The sequence below is a fragment of the Gossypium raimondii genome, chromosome 6, assembly GCF_025698545.1.
Source record: "Gossypium raimondii isolate GPD5lz chromosome 6, ASM2569854v1, whole genome shotgun sequence".
Classification (NCBI taxonomy): Eukaryota; Viridiplantae; Streptophyta; class Magnoliopsida; order Malvales; family Malvaceae; genus Gossypium; species Gossypium raimondii.
In genome coordinates, this window is record NC_068570.1 from 58,258,746 (window position 1) to 58,280,260 (window position 21,515).

The following is a 21,515-nucleotide window of genomic DNA, read 5'->3' on the forward strand; positions in this document are numbered from 1 at the left end:
GCACTCGCAAACCCGTTAAAGTTTTTGTCATCTATATGTGCCCTTAGAGTGCACTCATTTATGTTGAGGCTTTTAGTTTGAATTTGTCAAGGCACATTGTGTGTACATAACCTTCACGGACCAATGTTGAGGCTCTTAGTTTGAATCTCTTTTGCTGTTTATGGTTTTTGGGTTTACATTTATATATGTAAAACCATAAATTGTATTATTTATATTTATATACTAAAATTAATACTAAATAAATATTAGATTAGTTAATAATTAACAAAAATTTGGTTTTTCTTAATAGTGTTAAAAAGACTAAATTTTAAATTTACACATATTATACATAAACTTTCAAAATTCAAATATCACAACAACTGAACCACTTCGCAATTTTTAGTACAAAAGCTTGAAAGAAGGGAGAAAAGCATCTCGAGTGACTTCATTTTCCCATTCTACTCTTGCCCACCAATCTTTGCTTCCCTTAATGCTGAGCAGATTCCCTTTTGCATTGTCTGAGTTGAGAGGAAGCTTCTTCAGTTCTTCGCAATACTTTATAAGAATATGCTTCAGACATGGGAAGGGTAGGGCATCCCGATATATGCTTTTCAATTTTGGTAGATGACGTAAGTCAAGTGTTTCAAGCTTCAGAAATGGTTTAGGGTATGAAATTCCAATCACACCTGCAACTTCACCAAGTTTTTCCTCACTCAATATTTCTTCCATTCCATAACACCCTGTTACATCAAGATTCCTTAGATTTGGAGCAAGAATCAGCCAGGTCATGTCTCTCAATTTCTTACACTGAAAAATTTGAACTGTGCTCAATGCGTGAAAGCATGAAGTAGAATTAGTACTTGAAGAAACCCATGTAGACAACTTTTCCATTTTTATCTCCATAATTCCACAATCAAGGAATTGTAGTGTCTCTAGACGCTCCAAATTTCCTAGGCATAAAACATCAAACATTTCTGGTTCTCTAAAATCAATAAGTTGTAGTGCTTGGGTCCTACGTCGAAACAAGTCAAAGCTCAGGAATCTTTCTAGACAAAACATGCTCTTTATGGGTGTACTTAGTATATTCAAACGTTTCAAACCTTTCAACTCCTCTATAAGCTTTTCATTACCCTCATTCAAAACATTGTCTTCATTAGGATAATCTTTATTTTGCAGCAACAACCTTTTAAACCACAATCTGAATATCTGCAACTTGGAAAAACTAGATACCAAATATTGTGGGATATTTTCGAGATCAGACATATAACTCAAGTCCAACATTTTTAGTTTTGTCAACGATTTCAACTCCATTGGCAACTCTAATATACCAGTCCAAGATAGATCAATACATTCAAGTGAAACCAATTGTGAAATTCCCTTAGGCAACGCTCGTAAATAACAGTTTTCTGACAAATCCAAAACAGTTAGATGAGGTGTAAATTGGAAGAAACCATCACTGATCACTTTCAAATTATTGTTGCTAAGAAACAAGGTTCGAAGGTTAGGGCATTTGGGTGTTTCTTTGAGAAGTTGAATCTCATTTTTCATCACTGACATTCTTTTTACTGTTTCCCATGCCTTAACATCTGGTTCTTCAAATAATTGAGCTCCTGCTTTTACAAAAAAATTATTCTCTGTTGCTTCGAATTTGTGTGTAATCCATAAAGCCATGTCACGGATCACATCATGCATCTTCACACAATCTTCTCCATCCCTTTCCAATAAACAAGCATTCAGAAGAGAGCTGATAATGTCGCCACCTTGCATTTGAGCTTCATTAATTCTATCAAATTTATCCAATAGCCCTTCACAAAACCAATACTCCACTAATCTCTTTTTGGGAATACAGTAATCTTCAGGATAAAGACAACAATATAGGAAGCAACATTTCATTGTAGCATTAGGCAAATTATCATAACTGAATTTTAAAAGCGGAAATACCTCATTCTCCATTTTTGGCAATGCACATCGCTTCAACATCTCAATTGCATAATTCCATTCCTCAAGTGTTGTCTTGCAAGCCATGGCACGACCGATTGTAATTAGTGCAAGAGGCAACCCACCGCACCTTTCAGCTACTTGTTTAGCTAGGTTTGGAATATCTGGATGGCTGTTGAGAGTTTCATCTCCAACCTTGTCTTGGAACAATTCCCAGGCCGTCTCCGGTTCTAGGCACTCCACTTTGATTTTCCTTCGAGCTCCCATTTCGCCACATATCTCCAAAGATCGAGTAGTAAAAATAAGTTTGGAACCATTTTCTTGGCTTGGTTTTGGTATCCCAACTTGGTTCAAATCCACCCTCTGCCATAAATCATCCAATAATACAACAAACCTCTTGTTACTCAAGATCCCATAGATATCTATGGCTTTCTGGTCAGCACTTTTATTCTTCCAGGATCCATCCGAATAACCAACATTTTCACCAATCCTATCTTGAATCTTTTCAACACTGTAATCTTTAGATACCAACGCCCAGATAACAACTTCAAAATCATTTGGTGTGGTGCTGAACTTGTTGTTGAGTTTGGTCAAGAGTGTCGTCTTGCCAACGCCTCCCAAGCCATAGAGGCCAATGATCCCCACATTTTTTTCTACGATGCAACTCCATACCTTTTGGATTGTGGATTCTAGAGCAACCGTTTGCTCAACAGGTCTTACTACCACTGAAGCTGCGGGCTGATCCTCCGCAACTTTCTCAAAAGCTCCCCTACTCATGTGATCATTTATTTCTAGAAGCATTTTGGCCACTTTTTTACCAAACTTGTAGCTAGACAGGCAACTCTTGGAAGCACAGCCGCCGAGATACAAGTTATTCATTTGTTGAGGGCCATCTGCAACCAATCTTTCAGCCTCTATTATCATAGTTTCCGCTTTTGAAAGCCATAGCTGAACTCGCTCAAGTCGCTTCAATAGTCGTTGTTCAGCCACATCAACCTTCCGTAGTACGTCATCTCTTTGCGCCCTCAGTTCTTGAAGAGCAGCAGATAAAGTAGGAAGAGTTTGTTTAAGCTTGCAGACATAATTAGCATGACCAACAATGAAATCCCAGCCACGAAGAAGGAAATTCTCGAAACTACATTACGGAGCAGCAATTGCCCATGATTCTGGTAAATGAATGATAAAATAAAGGAAACAAATGAGATACGGATGCAAAGTGAATTGTGTTAAAAATAAAGTTAGGTAATGTGGAAAATTCAAAGAAAAATAAAGTTAAAGAAGAAAGGGTTTCAACAGATTGAGGTAGGAGGCGGTTGTGACAGTTATGAAGAGGATGCACATAAAATAAAGTTAAAGAAGATGGGGTTTCAACAGATTGAGGTGGAAGGCGACTGTGCCACAGTTATCAAGAGGACGCACATCATGTAAAATTAAAAACGTGGGGTTGCAACCATTAGAGCTTTCATTATGGATGGTAAAGATAAAACAAGCAGATTCACAGAGTCTATACCAAGAGAAGTAAATCAAAGTAGCTAGCTTTTTTAGCCAAAGGTGGAGCAAGATACGGAGAAGACAGGTAGGGGGTGGAAGAAGATCCACCAAATTAGCACTGGTCTCGACTCTTTTGTTTAGTTGGAGCAGATGCAGTAGCAGAATTCTGGTAGTTTCCAGGTGAAAGATAGTTGGAATTTGAACAACTATGAAGAAAATTTTGGTTATTTACTTCATCTCCAGCTTTGCTTCTTCTGTCAGTTCCTCTGCTACGATCTCTCTATGATTGTTGTGAATGTGACTGTGGCTCAACTTTTTTAATCGGATCACAGCTGGCTTTTTAAGTTTTTTTTTTTCTCTTTTAAATTCTTAATAACTATTATTTCTAATATAATATGTTAAAATCTACTCTTAATTATTGTACTTCTATAAAATTTGAAATTAATCCTCCTATATTTTCAATTTAGAAATATTAGTCCAATTATTACCATCATCGGTAATTTCTGACCAAATTTGTCAACTTAACATATTTATTTTCTAACAAATATATGTCATACAATATAAAGATAGCCTAATAAATATGCTAAGTTAATAAATTTTGACAGATAATATTAACATTACTAATAATTGGACTAAGATTTTCAAATCGAAAAGTAATAGATACAAAAATTCCACCATTAAATGTTGATTTTGTGTTTATACGTATGGTGAAATTTTAACGGATGAACTATTTTGCTCATTCATTTAATATATGAGGGCTAATTTACTCATTTTGTAGTAGAAGAGTTAAAATGTAATTAAGAGTATAATATAAGAGATTTTGTGATACTTTTACCTAAAGTGGAGTGTGGCATTTCCACGCCATTTTAATTACTTTTATTATGATAAAATTGAATATTAAAATGATATTATTATTGGTTTAAATTTCATCATTTTTAAATTTTACTTATTTATTTAAAAATATATAAAAGTACGAGTTCAGATAAATTTTTGAATCGACAACAATACCTTTTAATGTTAATTTAATTATTAAACTAAAATTAAATTAATTAATTTTTTAAATAATAGTGTTTTTTCACTTGAACTATAAAGTTAAGAATACTAGCATTGTAAAGTTTGAAGTGTCGAAAAATAATAGAGCAATAAAGTAATGTTTTTCAAAGAGAAATTTTCAAGTCATAGTAAAATGACAATACCGAAAAAGATAAAAATATTATTTTAATCAAGATGAGATAAAATTATACTATTCATCATCACACATTTATTTAGTTTATAATGCATATCATACTAAATTTGTTTTAAACTCACCCTTATATACTTCTATCATTACCCGATATGAAACGCTTATTTTATAATATAATTTTTAAATTTACTTTATTATAATTATAATTTGGTTAAAATAAGCCATAAGTCCTTATATTCTTTTATTTTCAACAATTTAATTTTTCTATTTTTAAAATTTTAAATTTTAATTTAATTATTGATACTGTTAAAATGATTTTTATTAAATTTATTGATGTAAGATTTTAAAATAAAAAAAATGGCTTGGTAACCATTTACTTTTCATCAGAACATGGTGGAATTTGATTTGATTCCTTGTTAGGTGAGATTAATTAAATTATGGGGATTGATTCCTTTTACTTTTTTTCCCATTTCCTTATTGGCACAGGCAAAAGCAAAGCAAAGCAGCAATAATGGTGGGTGGGTGCTGGGGCCTCTCTATTCTTTTGGAGATTCACCATCACCATTTCAAGAAATTCACAAATCAAATACTATATATGTATATATAGAATTATAATGTAGAATTAAATCATTATAAATTATAGTGAACGAAAATTAGGTTAAATATGTAAGAATTAAACAAAATTTATATATAACATATACATATAATGAGATGAAGATTCACACATTATAATTGCGTATGATAAGACTGGAATCTAAATACTCAAAACTCAAGACATCTTTCGCTCTATTTTTTTTTGTTTTAGATTAATTTTCGATAAAATTGTGAATAATGTATAATATTTTTATTTTAAAAATTACAATTGATCTAAATTAAATTTATGAAATTATAAAAAAATATAACAATAAAATTATACTTTTGCCTTTTAAAAAAATTATTATTCGATTTTGGCCCTCCCCCCTTAAACAATATTCTAGCTTTGTTCGTCCTTGGAAAGACTCGTCTTTAGGTCACTTCGAAATCGGGGCTTCTAGTGAGTCTTTACGAGATCCAAACAGTGAAAGTGTTAGCCTTGGCTGGGAGAAACCTTGGTCGGAATTTCAGGCTGATCCAATAACTAGCAGAGCAGATTGAAGCCATAGAGTGCTGAAAAGAAAAATCTAAGGTTTTATATGGAATTACGTGGGTTTTACAGGAAAATCTAAAGTTTTTATATAATAAAAAAACAATTTATCTTGTTTATTTTTTTTTATTTTTTTAGAATTAATTTTAGTTTTTTCGAGTAGGAGAAAAAAACATGATATTTTATAAAAAATTTCCTTGGTTTTTATACGGAAAACTTGGATTTTTACATGAAAAAATCATTTTATCTTTTTTAATTTTATTTATTTTTTGAATTAATATTTATTCAGACCTAAGGGTGAGTTTGGATGGGCGGTGCGTTTACCTGCGGTTAGTGTAAAAATAGCGGTGGCGGTAAGATTAAACAATGTAGCGATATTGTAGCGTGAGACAAAAATTAAATTAAACGCACCGCACCGCACCCAATTGCCCATCCAAACCCACCCTAAGTCTCCTTAATAGCACAATGTGCCTTACTAGTATCTATTTTACTTTTGCTCTTTGATTCTCTACTTGAGGTTGCTAGAAAGTATATCAAGTCTCTCTCTATTTTTATGTTGTAAACCAATGTTTTTGTAATAAGATTAATGGTTAGATCAATTAGGCCACCAGTACTAATCTGATTGATTGATCCGGTTTGATTAAATAAATTATTAAAAATTTATTTAAAATATAAAAACTTAGTTCAATTGTGTCCATATTGGTTTGTGGATAAACTGATTTAACCTCTTTCTCCGGACCGACTGGATTGGTCAATTTGATTCAATTTCAACAACCTTAGTAAAAGTAATCACCAACCTTGATGTCTAACCAAAATGCAAACAATGAAACAGTCCACCACCAAAAAGAGGCAGCAAAATATGATAGTTGATGAAATTACAGAGACAAAATGATATTTTGGGTGTTACCAATAATTTGATTCGGGTTTTGCAGAGGTAAAATCGATAATAGGCCTATACCCAAAATTAAGTCGAATGAGATTTGATAGAACAAAAACAAGTTTATCAAAATCATATTTAGGAATAATGATTTAGATTCGTACAAAATCTGGTGTTTCTATGATAGAACAAAGAAGTAAAATGGTAGCTAAATGGAAATAGAAGCAACCGATTGAGAGAGAGAAAAAAGAGATAAAAACAGCATGAAGCACTTTGCAGTGATTAGAAATCTGTACATTTCATTTAAAAACAGTTCTAAAAGAGGGCAAAAATGCATCACCGGCGGTGGCTTCGTTCTCCCATTCTATAGTTGCCCACCAATCTTCCCTTCCCAAAATGGTGACCTGATTCCCTTCTGTAGTGTGAGAGTTGAGAGGAAGCTTCTCCAATTTTGGACATCCCCACCATAGACAAATAGTTTTCAGACATGGGAAGGGTAGGGTATCCCAGTATATGCTCTTCAATTCTGGTAGATTGCCTAAGTCAAGTGTTTCAAGCTTCATAAATGGTTTTGGGTTTGGAATTCCAACCACGTCTGTAACTTCACCAAGTTTTTCCTCACTTAGTATTTCTTCCATTTTTGCACATCCATAAATGGAAAGAAACCTTAGATTTGGAGCAAGAATCAACCAGGTCACGTCTGTCAATTTGTTACAATTCAGAATTGAAACGCGGTTCAATGTGGGAAAGCATGGAGCATAATTAATACTTGTAGAAAGCTTTTCCATTTTCATCTCTTCTGTACTTTCACAATATTGGAAACATAATTCCTCTAGATGCTCCATATTTTCTAAGCATAAAACATTGAACACATTTGATTCTCTAAAATTACTCAATTGCAGTGCTTGAGTGTAGCTTCGAAATAAGTGGAAGCTTAGAAATCTTTCTAGTGCAGACATGCCTTTTATCCAAATTCTTATTATGTTCAAATGTTGCAAGCTTTTCAATTCCTCTATGAGAAGTTCATTATTCCCATTTAGAACATTGTCTTCCTCTGGATAATCTTCAGTTATCTGGCAATGATTCATTCTAAATATTTGCAACTTGGAAAAACTAGTTATCAGATGTGGTGGGATTTTTCTGAGATAGTACATGTAACTCAATTCCAACATCTTCGGTTTTTTCAAGGATTTCAACTCTATTGGCAGCTCTGTTATACCAGTATAAGATAGATCAAGACATTCTAGTGCAATCAATTGAGAAATTCCCTTAGGCAATGCTCTAATCGTTCTGTTTTCTGACAAGTTGAGAACAGTTAGATGAGGTATAAAGTGGAAGAAGCCATCGCTGATCACCTCCAACTTATTTTCTCTAAGAAACAATGTTTTAAGGTTAGGACAATTAGGTGTTCCTCTGAGAACTTCAATCTTATTCTTCATCACTGACATTCTTTTTGCATCTTCCCATGCCTTAACATCTGGTTCTTCAAGTAATTGAACCCCTGTTTTTACAAAAAATTTATTCTCACTTGCTTCAAGCTCGCATGTTATCCATAAAGCCATGTCACGAATCACATCATGCATCTTTACACAATCTTCTCCACCTATTTCACCACCTCTTTCCAATAAACAAGCACTAAGAAGAGAGCTAATAATGTAGTCACCTTGCATTTGAGCTTCACTAATTCTATCAAATTCATTCAACAACCCTTCACAAAACCAATACTCTGTTAATCTCTTTCTAGGAATACGATAATCTTCCGGATACATGCAACAATATAGCAGGCAAGATTTCATAGTGATAGGCAAATTCTCATAACTGAATTTTAAAAGTGGAAATACCTCTTCTTCCACTTTTGGTAATGCAGATCGCTTCAACATCTCAATTGCATATTTCCATTCTCCAGGCGTTGTCTTGCAAGCCATGGCACGACCGATTGTAATTAGTGCAAGAGGCAACCCACCGCACCTTTCAGCTACTTGTTTAGCTAGGTTTGGAATATCTGGATGGCTATTAAGAGTTTCATGTCCAACCTTGTCTTGGAACAATTCCCAAGCCTTCTTCGATTCCAGGCACTCAACTTTGATTTTCTTTCCAGCTCCCATTTCGCCACATACTTCCAAAGACCGAGTAGTGAAAATAAGTTTGGAACCATTTTCTTGGCTTGGTTTTGGTATCCCGACTTGGTTCAAATCCACCCTCTTCCATAAATCATCTAATAATACAACAAATCTCTTGCTGCGCAAGACCCCATAAATATCTGTAGCTTTCTGGTCAACACTTTTATTCTTCCATGAGCCATCCGAAAACCCAAGATTTCCACCAATCCTATCTTGAATCTTTCCAACATCGTAATCTTTAGACACCAAAGCCCAGATAACAACATCGAAACCATTCGGTGTGGTGCTGAACTTGTTGTTAATTTGGGTCAAGAGTGTTGTCTTGCCAACACCCCCTAAGCCATAGAGGCCAATGACCCCCACATCTTTGTCCACAATGCAGCTCCATACCTTTTGGATTGTGGATTCTAGAGCAATCGGCTGCTCTTCAGGTCTAACTACCACTGAAGTTGCGGGTTGATTCTCCGCTACCTTCTCAAAAGCTCCCTTACTCATGTGATCATTTATTTCTTGAAGCATTTTGGCCACTTTTTTACCAAACTTGTAGCTAGACAGGCAACTCTTGGAAGCACAGCCGCCGAGGTACAAGTTATTCATTTGTTGAGGGCCATCTTCAACCACTCTTTCAGCCTCTATTATCATAGTTTCCGCTTTTGAAAGCCATAGCTGAACTCGCTCAAGTCGCTTCAATAGTCGTTGTTCAGCCACAGCAACCTGCCTTTGCACATCATTCCTTTGTGCCCTAAGTTCTTGAAGAGCAGCAGATAAAGTTGGAAGAGTTTGTTTAAGCTTGCATATGTAATTAGCATGGCCAGCAATGGAATCCAAGCCACGAATGATGAAATTCTCTAAACCAATTTGGACTGAGCAGCAATTGCCCATTGTTCAGCTTAATAAAGCCTTTGATGGCTAAAAACAAAGGAAACAAAATGAGGCTGTGGGTGTAAAGTGTAAAGACTAAAGGGAGTTGTTTTATATGAAGGAGAAAAGATTTCTATGGGCAAAAGCAAACATCTCTTTCATTGGCTTCATTGTTTTGATTTTTTTTTTCAAATGTCAAATGGATGACGAGATCAGGTTAGGTAGATTATCTTTTTAACATTTATATCCCAATCTTATAATATGTAATATAATTGGCATGAATCATGCACTAATAATCTCCAGTAATAAAATAAGTAGGCATGAGAGTATTAAGAATTAAGAATTTTTATTTAGCTGAATCTTTCCTGAAAACATAAAAAAAAAAAAACTATAATTTACCAAAATTTCTGATATTTTACCCTTAACATCTTCCAGATTTTCCTCTACTGTACCCTCCTCTTTGTGGCGTGAAGCTATGGTTTCCAAGTATGGCGTTGGATGCCAAAATCAGCCTATAAAGCCAAAATGTCTGAGGCATGGAAAAATGTAATTTGCCTCATTGATGATAATAAGGTTGGTAACCTCACTGGTTCTAACTCCTCTGTTGTGACTACCCAAAGGACTCGATTGTTGGAGTTTTTGAGAATTAAAATGAATTCTTATGCAAAGGTTGATGGCCAAAAAGTCAGGTTTGATAAATGATTTGCAATTCGGACAATACTTCTTTGTGAGGGGGAGTTGCCAAGGAGGAGGTGAGGCTGTTAGAAATATACTACTCATTCAAAATCGTGCATGAGATTTTCATCTTGTACGCTCCTAAGTGATAAAAAGTAAAAAAAGAATTTACCTTTTTTATTTTTTTATTACCTTCCTCGCGTATGTATAAGATCGAACACATTCAATTTCTAAAATGGATTATTAATTCTTAACTTTTTGAAGAAACCTTCATCAATGTTTATGAATGATTGGTTTTTCTCCATTTTTTCAACCTGCATTCTCGTAATTTTTTAGTCAAGTTGGTGACCCGATTGACAGTGATACCAACTTAATCAGAGATTCTATTAATAGTTTTTATTAATAGTATAGATACAATGGAGTGTAAGACCCGATACACGGAAAAAAGGATAATTTTGACAAATAAGTAGGATTAGATTCGTTGTCTGCCTTCATATATGTATTTTATCTTTATTTATTTTGTTTTGGGCTCAATAAGCTGGTTATTTAAAAAGATATGAAATAAATTTAAAATTCTAAAAATTCTAAAAATAAATAAAATAATATTATAAAAATATTTGTTGGGTTTTAATCCATCATTTTCTTCACATTTTTACACCTAACCACACCCCTAAATATATATAGGTAAGTTCACCAACTGCAGATAACTATCTCCTTTTTCTCTTCAAACTCGCATGTTCTTCATAAATCCATGTCACGAATCACTTCATGCATCTTTACACAATCTTCTCCACCTATTTCACCATCCATGCTTTATCAATATTGTTTAATTACCATATAAGTCCTCTCTTATTAACTAAATAAGTCATTTAATTAATGAAAACTAATAGCGAGTGAATTTTGCAACTTTTATGATTTAGTCTTTTTTTCTTTAATTAACTAGCCAAACATTATAATTTTCGGACCAAACTTCAATACACCTATATAATAACTTCATAAATATTTAAATATATTTGCAGGTTTGGTTTACAAAAAAAAGTTCCGATACCTCATTTTCCAAATCACTTGTACTTAACTATTTGTTCAAATAGTAAAAATTATTATACCAAAATTCTATATAATACTATATATTGACTTGTAAATATTAAATGATAATATTTACAGACTCACTCGTCAAATTTGTGATCCTGAAACCATTTTTGATACCATTGGAAAATGAGCTGTTACAAATTAACACTCCATAAGATACAATGCTTGTTTCATATGTTCTTTTTGTACCTGAAATTGATCAAAAACTACTAAGTGTTGGTCAGTTACTTGAAAGAGATTATTCAATTGTGTTTAAAGATAAAGAGTGTTTGATTCTTGATCCATGTGGATGTGAACTTGTATCCATTGCTATGTCTAATAGAAGTTTTGTTGTGGATTGGAAATTAGTAACCTCTAAAGCCTATGCATGCTTAGTAGATGAAACTAAGCTATGGCATTGGAGAATGGGGCATGTTAATTATAGGTCCCTTGGTCAGCTGTGCAAGTCTGATTTAGTTGAAAACATGCATGTCCAAAGTTGAAGACCATGGTGTTATTTGTGAAGAAGTAGGAATCCACCACCAGCTCCACGACAAAATGAAGTGTGTGAAAGAAAACAACAGGACTGTAATGGACATAGCTAGGTGCTTGTTGTTTGAAGGCAAGTTGTCAAACAAATTTTGGGTTGAGACTTTGAATACCTCAGTATATTTGTTAAATAGATTGCCAACCAAGGCTCTAAAGGGTAAGACTCCATTTGAAGCTAGGTTTGAACACAAACCTCAGATCAGATATTGGTGTTTGCAGCATTTAGGCCAAGGAGGAGTGTTACAGGTTGGCCAACCATGCAACAACTCGATCACCTAGCAAAGTGCGAGACGTCTCCACAATTAGCGAAGTGTGAGTTGTCTCCACAACTGGCTAAGTGCAAGCTGAAGCTTTGGTTCATGCTGACTCTATCGAGCTGCATGGCAAACATGTCTACTTCACTTGTAACTTAGTTTCTTTGTTAGTTCTTTTGTTATGACAGCTAGTTGTAAATGTACTTAGTTGTTAAGTTGTTTGATGTGTTTAGGTGCTGATTGACACAAATCAGCTTGTGTACAAGCAATGCTTTTCTTATTACTATGATGTTTAGTGGGGTTAGTTGAGTATTGGATAAGAAAATGACATATATTGTATTGCTTTTGTTGAATGAAAAAGCATATCAGTTCTCTTGCTCGATTTTCCTCTGTTTTGCTTTCTTCCTTTGCTTTAAGCACCAACAAATGGGTGCATGTGGAATCATTTGAAACCTTATTAGACTGAAATGAAATATTTGATAATGATCAACTCAAGTGCTAATACATTTCATTATCTTTTTTTTAAATACAGGCATTGCAAACTACAACTTATTTTTTTCTCAAAATTCAAACATCACACAACAATGAAGCACTATGCAATTTTTAGGATTTTGTACATTTCATACAGGAAGAGACTTCCTTTTCACATTCTACCGAATAGACTTAAAAGAAGGGAGAAAAGCATCTCGAGTTGCATCATTTTCCCATTCTACCGTTGCGCACCAATCTTTGCTTCCCTTAATGGTAAGCAGATTCCCTTTTGCACTGTCTGAGTTGAAAGGAAGCTTCTTCAGTTCAGGGCATAACTCTATAATAATTTGTTTCAGATATGGGAAGGGTAGGGCATTCAAGTATATGCTCTTCAATTTCGGTTGACCAATTAAGAGAAGTGTTTCAAGCTTCAGAAATGGTTTAAGGTATGGAATTCCAATCACACCTGCAACTTCACCAAGTTTTCCTTCACTCAATATTTCTTCCATTTTTGCACACGCAATTATAGAAAGAGTCTTTAGATTTGGAGCAAGAACCAACCAGGTTATGTCTCTCAATTTGTTACATCCTATAATTGTAACTTTGCTCAATGTGTGAAAGCATGATGTACATCCCATTTTTATCTCCTCCATACTTTCACAACATAAGAATTCTAGTGCCTCTAGACGCTCCAAATTTTCTAAGCATAAAACATTAAACACTTTTGATTCTCTAAAATCAGTAAAGTTGTAGTGCTTGGGTCCAACATCGACACAAGTTAAAGCTCATGAATCCTTCTAGAGAAAGCATGTTGTGTATCGGTATCGCTAGTATACTCAAACATTGCAAACCTTTCAACTCCTCTATAAGTTTTTCATTATCCCCATTCGAAACATTGTCTTAATTGGGATAATCTCTATTTTGCAGCAACCACATTCTGAATATTTGCAACTTGAAAAAAATTAGATATCAAATGTTGTGGGATTTTTCTGAGATTGCGCATACCGCTCAAGTCCGACATTTTTAGTTTTGTCGACGACTTCAACTCTATTGGCAACTCATCTATACCAGTAAATGATAGATCTAAACATTCTAGTGAAACCAATTGTGAAATTCCTTTAAGTAGTGCTCGTAATCCAAAGTTTATTGACAAATTCAACACAGTAAGATTAGGTAAATATGATTGTCTATTATATAATGGAATGTTTTTAAAAGATTGAAAGTTTAATTTAATTTTAAATGAATTGATTGGTAATATATTTTTTTATTTTCCGATCGTTTGGAAGGGACAAAAGAAATATTTTGTTCTTTCTTCAATAATTTTTGATCTCTAGTGGACCTCTCAGTAGGATTCGAACTCAGATGAAGTTCTGACCATCTATCAGAGAAAAAATAATGAATGGATCTTGTAGGATTCCCAAGAAATTCTTCGATTTCTTCGGGAAGTAGATGATGATTATTCATTCACTTCTCACGTTCCGTGAATAGCCGGGACATTGAGGAATATCTAGAAAGGCACTTAGGGAATCAGTTTTATTCTATCTCCGTTCGTTCCGTTTGAAGAAAGGAAGGATCCAAAAGAATTGATCTTTCTTTTAGTTGTTGAATCTCTCTTTGATTGATCAATGTTTGATATTCCGAATCCTTATTACTAATGGAATTGAAACGATCTCTGGATTGATCAAAGATCCTTTCAATTGGCGAGAATCTTTTACTTGAATGAAATTAGATCTTGTAAAAAATAATAATAACAATAAAGTTAAATATTTAATTTAGCTTCAATCTTGTTTGTCAGATTTTTTATTTCGTTACTCCTTTTTAATTATATGGGTAAAATTATTTTTCCAATTCCTCTCAATTTTGAAATTGAGCAAATTGGCCCTTCTGAAAATATCAAAGTAATTTAGTCTCTTTCAATTTTGAGAGGGAGCAACTAAGGACAATTTAATGATTTCCATCAATTGTACATGATTTTAATTGGTATAATAACAAATTTAGCCCTCAAAGTCAATGCATTTTGTTAATTTGGTTCTAATTTAACAATTTATCCTACAACATTTGTGTAAATGTTGGATTTTTAGAATTAAGTCCAAAGTGACAAAATATGTAAACATTGAAGGCTAAATTTGTCATTACCCCAATCAAAAATTATGTACAATTGACAAAAGACATTAATATCATTATTAATTATCCTTAGTTGCTCACTTTCAAACTAATAAGATTAAATTGCTCCACTTTTCTAAATAAAGATTAAGTTGCTCAATTTCAAAATTGAGAATGATTAAAATTTTTTCACCAATTATATAATATCAGTCGAACCATCAAACTAATTTCCATTTTACTTAATCAATCCAATTTGATTCTAATAATAGTAACCAAAACTCTAAACTTTGCATTATAGAAATTTAAAAAAACAATAATCAAGTCAAAATAAAATTTAAAAAAGCCCAACAAGATTGTTGGTTTTATTTTTGTTTTTTAGGTAAACTTTTTTCGATTTTTTTAGTATAATCAAGACTTAAAATTGGTTATATATGGTATATATAATTTTAAAAAAGCCCATGCATTATTGCTGTAGCATGTATGCACTCAACAAAATCATCATAGTAGCATGCACTTTAACAAAAACATAACATCAGCATGGTTGGCCATTTTCAACACAGGCTAAATTTAATTTTTTTTTTATTTTAAAAGAAGCCATTGCTGATCACTTGCAACTTATTTTCGTCAAGAAACAAGGTTAGGGCATTTGGGGTTTTTTTTTTTTTAGAACTCCAATCGAAGGAAATACTGATTTTCGATAAAGATAAAGTTCTTGGCTCATCGGATAACGTTAATGTAAGCATCTTGAATACTTCGATCGATTATTTGGTCTTTTCCGCTAACGAGTCCAGCTCTTGCAGCATCTTTGGGTGAATCAGGGAAACTGAAAGCGGCACCGCCATCGATTGATCTAAATAGTTGTACATTCCAAGTCTCAAGGTCATCAGGGTATGTAACTGGAGATGGGGGAATGATGGTACCTTCAAGGTCTTTGATATCAGGTAGTACGCCTTTTCCGCCTTGTCGTTTCCATCTTTGATCGAAATTGAACAAAACATCCCAAGCAATCGGCCCTTTAAGTCAACAACGGATGTCATGCCAAGGCTCCCTTGGACTACCTGTTGGCGTTTCGGAGGAGCAGAGGAAGAAAAGAGAGAACACATAACAATGAAGCAAGATGCAAGAAATATAGCAAGGGAGCTTATGGCTTTTAGCTCATTTTTTTCTATAAGAAAAACAATACATTTATAGCCAAATACATCACCAAATACTACCTACTACTACTAAGTAGCCTCGTAACTTGATAAACATTGCTTGTACACATTAACAAGCCACCTAAAACTAGTCGTTCAACACTTAAACATATCAAGCTGTTATCAGGTTGTTCATTTTCAACTAAGTCTAATTACAATGAAACTAAACAACAACCTTGCTGTTACAGCAAGCATACGTGCTGCAGCATGTTTACAAGCTGCATACACTTCAACCAAAAATATCACAGCAGCATGGTTGGCCAATTTTCAACACCACCTTTGTCAATTGAAGCTTCAGAAAAGTTTAGCTGATGAAAATCATCAGCGTGAGCCGTGTCCAAAGTCCTGAAAATGGAATGGAAAGGTATGCCGTATCTTCCATCGCAAGACCGAGACCGCCGATAAAGCTCACAATTCATTTCCTATTCGTATCTCCATTAGGCATCGCGGCATCCAGTACAACAATCTTTTGATGATGAGTGAACATGGTGGTGATTTGCAAGTCCTGGACGATAGATCCACTGAGATCACGATGGCATAGCATGCAGTTGGCATCATTGTCCTCGAAGAATTTCTTGGTTTCTTCATCATGTGTGGCCATTAACCCATCTTTCTTCAATGAACCAACAGATGTTCTATCATCCCAAATAAGAACATGAACCCGAACACTTTCACTTGCTTTCTTCTTAAGCAAGTCACCAAGCTTGGTGTCTCCCCCCGGCTTAGATCTCTTCGAATCACGTACCAACTTGATCTCAGTATAAACAGAACAACCGGCAATGTAAACCAAGTGTTTGGCATTCATGATCGCATCAAAAATGTCCTCCCAACATCGATGTGACTCGTAATGCTTGCTTCCAGCAAGAGGAATTTTCGGAATATCCATCAGGTATATGTGCATCCTGGTATAGGAACACCTTACATCCCTGTGTCTGGGGATAATACATATACGGAACTCCTGGAAACTTCTGACTTACGATACCACGGTTCCAGTTCCGGTCCTTGGAAACATCGAAATAACGAATCTTGACATGGATTTTAGCCTTATCATCCAAGTTTTGCTTGTCTTCATCCTTTAGTTCAATCCACCTATCCACTTCTTCCCCTGATAAGATATCCCCAACAGGCAAATATGCTCTGCCAATTAGTTTTGCTCCAAAAGAAGTATAGAACTGGCTTGTTTGACGATGAAGATTACGTTGTTAGCCATATGTGTGCAGTAAATGTGGAAAGAGTGGTTCCAAAAAGGGTAGTCGCTTTTGACTTTTTGTGTCGTTCCAACTCTAGCATTCTCGAGATCAATGGTCATGTAAAGCTTCTCCAGTCCTTTACCGATACCGATCACGTCCTCAACATTTGCCACTAACTGCCATTAACAGGCATATATTTCAGACCAAGGAAAACAAAAACAAGACATAGAGATGAACCGGTAGAGTTGCCATAGGAAAAGGAACATCTAAGATAACAACATTAACATTTGAAATAAGGACTAAAGTCACAAAAAAGGTAAACAGTAGAGTTAAATTTATCATTGTCCCTTTTTAATTAATAGTCATGTATTTATAAATACATAGAAATTGTAATCATTTAAGATCTTATCTTACAAGCAGCATCCATATACATGTCGAGATTGCAGGTTCCCACACCGCATCATACTTATCTTAGAGCTGTGAGCAAAGGGCATTGTCTATTGATTGACCCTGGGTGATGGAATCAACTAAAATGGTTGAAGATTTCAATGTTTTTTCAAAAAAAATAAATCTAAGATGGAATTTGCTAATTTTCAACAAAAAGGATTGAAAAACATTTTCCTTCACTTAGCTCAGGTGTTCTTCAATTTAGAGTTTACATTTAAAACTCTAAAACTATGTTAATTGATTTAATGAACATTTTACCATAAGCTGATAATTTTCTGGGTGTTTGTGGAGCCATTTGAAACCTTGTTAAACTGAATTGAAAATATTTGATAATGATCAACTCAAGTGCCATTACATTTCATTATTGTTTAGGACAAATGGAACATTGATAGCAAAACAGAAAAAGGCAGCAGCTATTTTTTTTTTAATACAGATATTGCAAACTGCAAGCAGCCTTATTTCTTCAAAATTCAAACGTCACACAACAATGCATCACTTTGCACTTTGCAGTTTTTAGGATTTTTTACATATCATGCAGGCTTGAATGAAGCTAAAGGCTTGAAAGAAGGGAGAAAAGCATATTGAGTAGCTTCATTTTCCCATTCTACTCTTGCCCACCAATGTTTGCTTCCCTCAATAGTGAGGAGATTCCCTTTTGCACTGTCTGAGTTGAGAGGAAGCTTCTTCAGCCATCGGCAGCCAAATATATGAATAAGTTTCATACGTGGAAAGGGTAGGGCATTCCAGTATATGCTCTTCAATTTTGGTAGACGAAATAAGTGAAGTGTTTCAAGCTTCAGAAATGGTTTAGGATATGAAATTCCAATCACACTTGTAACTTCATCAAGTTTTCTCTCACTCAATATTTCTTCCATTTTTTTACACCCAAATATCCCAATGTAGCTTAGATTAGGTGCAAGAATCAACCAGGTCATGTCTCTCAATTTGTTACATTCGAAAATTCGAACTGTGCTCAATGTGTGAAAGCGTGAAGTATAATTAGTACTTGAAAAAACCCAGGGATGCAGCTTTTCCATTTTTATCTCCTTCATACTTTCACAATTCAAGAATTCTAGTGTCTCTAGATGCTCCATATTTTCTAAACATAAAACATTAAACACTTTTACTCCAAAATCACTAAGTTCTAGTGCTTGAGTGCAGCATCGAAACAAGTTAAAGCTCAGGAATCTTTCCAGAGAACTCATGCCTTTTATCGGTATCGATAGTATATTCAAATGTTGCAAACCTTTCAACTCCTCTATAAGCTTTTCCATACCCCAAGACAAAACATTGTCAACTCCATAACCTCCACTCCTCAGACGCCCTATTCTGAATATTTGCAATTTAACAAAATTAGATATCAATTGTCGTGGGATTTTACTGAGATTGTGCATATAACTCAAGTCCAACATTTTTAGTTTTGTCAACGATTTCAATTCTATTGGCAACTCTTCTATGAAAGTAGCTGATAGATCAAGACATTCTAGTGAAATCAATTCCGAAATTCCTTTAGGTAGCACTCGTAATCCAAAGTTTCTTGACAAATCCAATACAGTTAGATGAGGTATAAATTGGAAGAAACCATTGCTAATCACTTTCAACTCATTTTGGCCAAGAAACAAGGTTCTAAGGTTTGGGCATTCGGGTGTTTCTTTGAGAACTTTAATATTATTTTTCATCACTGACATTCTTTTTACTCTTTCCCATGCTTTAACATCTGGTACTTCACATAATTGAGCCCCTGCTTTTACAAAAAAATTATTTTCTGTTACTTCGAACTCGCGTATAATCCATAAAGTCATGTCACGGATCACATCATGCATCTTCACAAAATATTCTCCATCCCTTTCCAATAAACATGCACTAAGAAGAGAGTTGACAATATAGTCTCCTTGCATTTGAGCATCACTAATTCTATCAAATTGATTCAATAGCCCTTCACAAAACCAATACTCCACTAATCTCTTTTTCGGAATACAATAATCTTCAGGATGCAGACAACAATATAAGAGGCAACATTTCATTGTGGCATCAGGCAAATTATCATAACTGAATTTTAAAAGCGGAAATACCTCATTTTCCATTTTTGGCAATGCACATCGCTTCAACATCTCAATTGCATATTTCCATTCCCCAAGTGTTGTCTTGCAAGCCATGGCACGACCGATTGTAATTAGTGCAAGAGGCAACCCACCGCACCTTTCAGCTACTTGTTTAGCTAGGTTTGGAATATCTGGATGGCTGTTGAGCGTTTCATCTCCAACCTTATCTTGGAACAATTCCCAAGCCTTCACCGGTTCCAGGCACTCCACTTTGATTTTCTTTCGAGCACCCATTTCGCCACATACCTCCAAATATCGAGTAGTAAAAATAAGTTTGGAACCATTTTCCTGGCTTGGTTTTGGAATCCCAACTTGGTTGAAATCCACCCTCTCCCATAAATCATCCAATAATACAACAAATCTCTTGTCACTCAAGATTCCATAGATATCTACAGCTTTCTGGTCAACACTTTTATTCTTCCAGGTTTCCAAAAAACCAATACTTTCACCAATCCTATCTTGAATCTTTCCAACATCGTAATCTTTAGACACCAACGCCCAGATAACAACTTTAAAATCATTCCGTGTGGTGCTGAACTTGTTGTTAATTTGGGTCAAGAGTGTTGTCTTGCCAACACCCCCTAAGCCATAGAGGCCAATGATCCCCACATCTTTGTCCTCGATGCAGCTCCATAGGTTTTGGATTGTGGATTCTAGAGCAACCGGCTGCTCTACAGGTCTAACTACCACAGAAGCGGCGGGCTGATCCTCTGCTACTTTCTCAAAAGCTCCTTTACTCTTATGATCACTTATTTCTTGAAGCATTTCGGCCACCCTTTTACCAAACTTGTAGCTAGACAAGCAATTCTCGGAAATGCAACCACCGAGACACAAGTTATTCATTTGTTGAGGACCATTTGAAACCAAATTTTCAGCCTCTGTTATCATAGTGTCCGCTGTTGAAAGCCATAGCTGAACTCGCTCAAATGGCTTCAATAGTCGTTGGTCAGCCACATCAACCTCCCGTTGCACGTCATTTCTTAGCGCCCTCAGTTCTTGAAGGGCAGCAGATAAAGTTGGAAGAGTTTGTTTAAGCTTGCAGACATAATTAGCATGACCGACAATGAAATCCCAGCCACGAAGAAGGAAATTCTCGAAACTACATTGTACGGAGCAGAAATTGCCCATGATTCTGGTAATGAAGGATAAAATAAAGGAAACAAGTGAGATGTGGATGAAAGAGAATTGTGTTAAAAATAAAGTTCGGTAATGTGGAAAAGTCAAAGAAAAATGAAGTTAAAGAAGATGGGGTTTAAACAGATTGAGGTAGAAGGCGATTGTGGCACAGTTATGAAGAGGACGCACATCAAATGAAGTTAAAGAGGATAGGGTTTCAACCATAAGAGCTTTCATTATGGATAGTAAAGATAAATCAAGCAGATCCACAGAGTGTATACCCAGAGAAGGAAATCAAAGTAGCTTACTTTTTTAGCCAAAGATACGAAGAAGACAGGTAGTGGGTGGAAGAAGATCCACCAAATTAGCACTGGTCTCGACTCTTTTGTTTAGTTGGAGCAGATGCAGCAGCAGAATTCTGGTGAAAGATAGTTGGACTTTGAAGAACTATGAAGAACCGATCAGGCTTGCTGTGATTTGACCTCTATTATTTCATTGACCTCCTCTATTATTTCAAGAAGCATTTTCCATGAAGATTCATTAAAAGATTTTCAAAATTGAATCCATTAAATTATCTATTTTTTTGTTTGATTGATTTGATTAGAATAATTAGTTGAATTAAATAAATTTTAAAAATATTAAAATAGAGAAAATCAATTCTAGGCTGTTTTACCAAAATAGGCCAAAAATAAATTATATTTACAAAAATAACCCAAGTTCAAAAACAATAACTAAAATAATCTAAAATGAACAGCATCCACTCTTTTTTTTGCAC

At 34.7% G+C, this 21,515-nt stretch overlaps 3 protein-coding genes and 1 pseudogene across 3 annotated transcripts; all 4 read right to left on the bottom strand.

Annotated features, from left to right (window-relative positions):
- Positions 1-258: 258 nt before the first annotated feature.
- LOC105772452 (disease resistance protein SUMM2-like) lies at positions 259-3,725 on the bottom strand (annotated as a pseudogene).
- A 2,988-nt stretch (positions 3,726-6,713) lies between these two features.
- On the bottom strand, positions 6,714-9,674 carry LOC128031843 (probable disease resistance protein At1g12290). Its single transcript, XM_052632306.1, has one exon. The coding sequence runs from the start codon at positions 9,591-9,593 to the stop codon at positions 6,891-6,893; it is 2,703 nt and encodes a 900-aa protein (XP_052488266.1). The 5' UTR covers positions 9,594-9,674; the 3' UTR covers positions 6,714-6,890.
- A 6,229-nt stretch (positions 9,675-15,903) lies between these two features.
- Positions 15,904-17,024, bottom strand: LOC105771639 (phospholipase D alpha 1-like). The gene has a single exon (XM_052632784.1). It carries the CDS (start codon positions 16,784-16,786, stop codon positions 16,301-16,303), a length of 486 nt encoding a protein of 161 aa, XP_052488744.1. The 5' UTR covers positions 16,787-17,024; the 3' UTR covers positions 15,904-16,300.
- An 801-nt stretch (positions 17,025-17,825) lies between these two features.
- Positions 17,826-21,279, bottom strand: LOC105772453 (disease resistance protein SUMM2). The gene is made up of 2 exons (XM_052632783.1): positions 21,049-21,279; positions 17,826-20,756 (listed from the first exon to the last, which is right to left on the bottom strand). The coding sequence occupies exon 2, from the start codon at positions 20,750-20,752 to the stop codon at positions 18,053-18,055; it is 2,700 nt and encodes an 899-aa protein (XP_052488743.1). The 5' UTR covers positions 20,753-20,756; positions 21,049-21,279; the 3' UTR covers positions 17,826-18,052.
- Positions 21,280-21,515: the final 236 nt, after the last annotated feature.

Excerpts from the sequence above, each read along its gene's own strand:
- LOC128031843 (XM_052632306.1), bottom strand. The coding sequence starts at position 9,593 with ATGGGCAATTGCTGCTCAGTCCAAATTGGTTTAGAGAATTTCATCATT.
- LOC105771639 (XM_052632784.1), bottom strand. The coding sequence starts at position 16,786 with ATGCACATATACCTGATGGATATTCCGAAAATTCCTCTTGCTGGAAGC.
- LOC105772453 (XM_052632783.1), bottom strand. The coding sequence starts at position 20,752 with ATGGGCAATTTCTGCTCCGTACAATGTAGTTTCGAGAATTTCCTTCTT.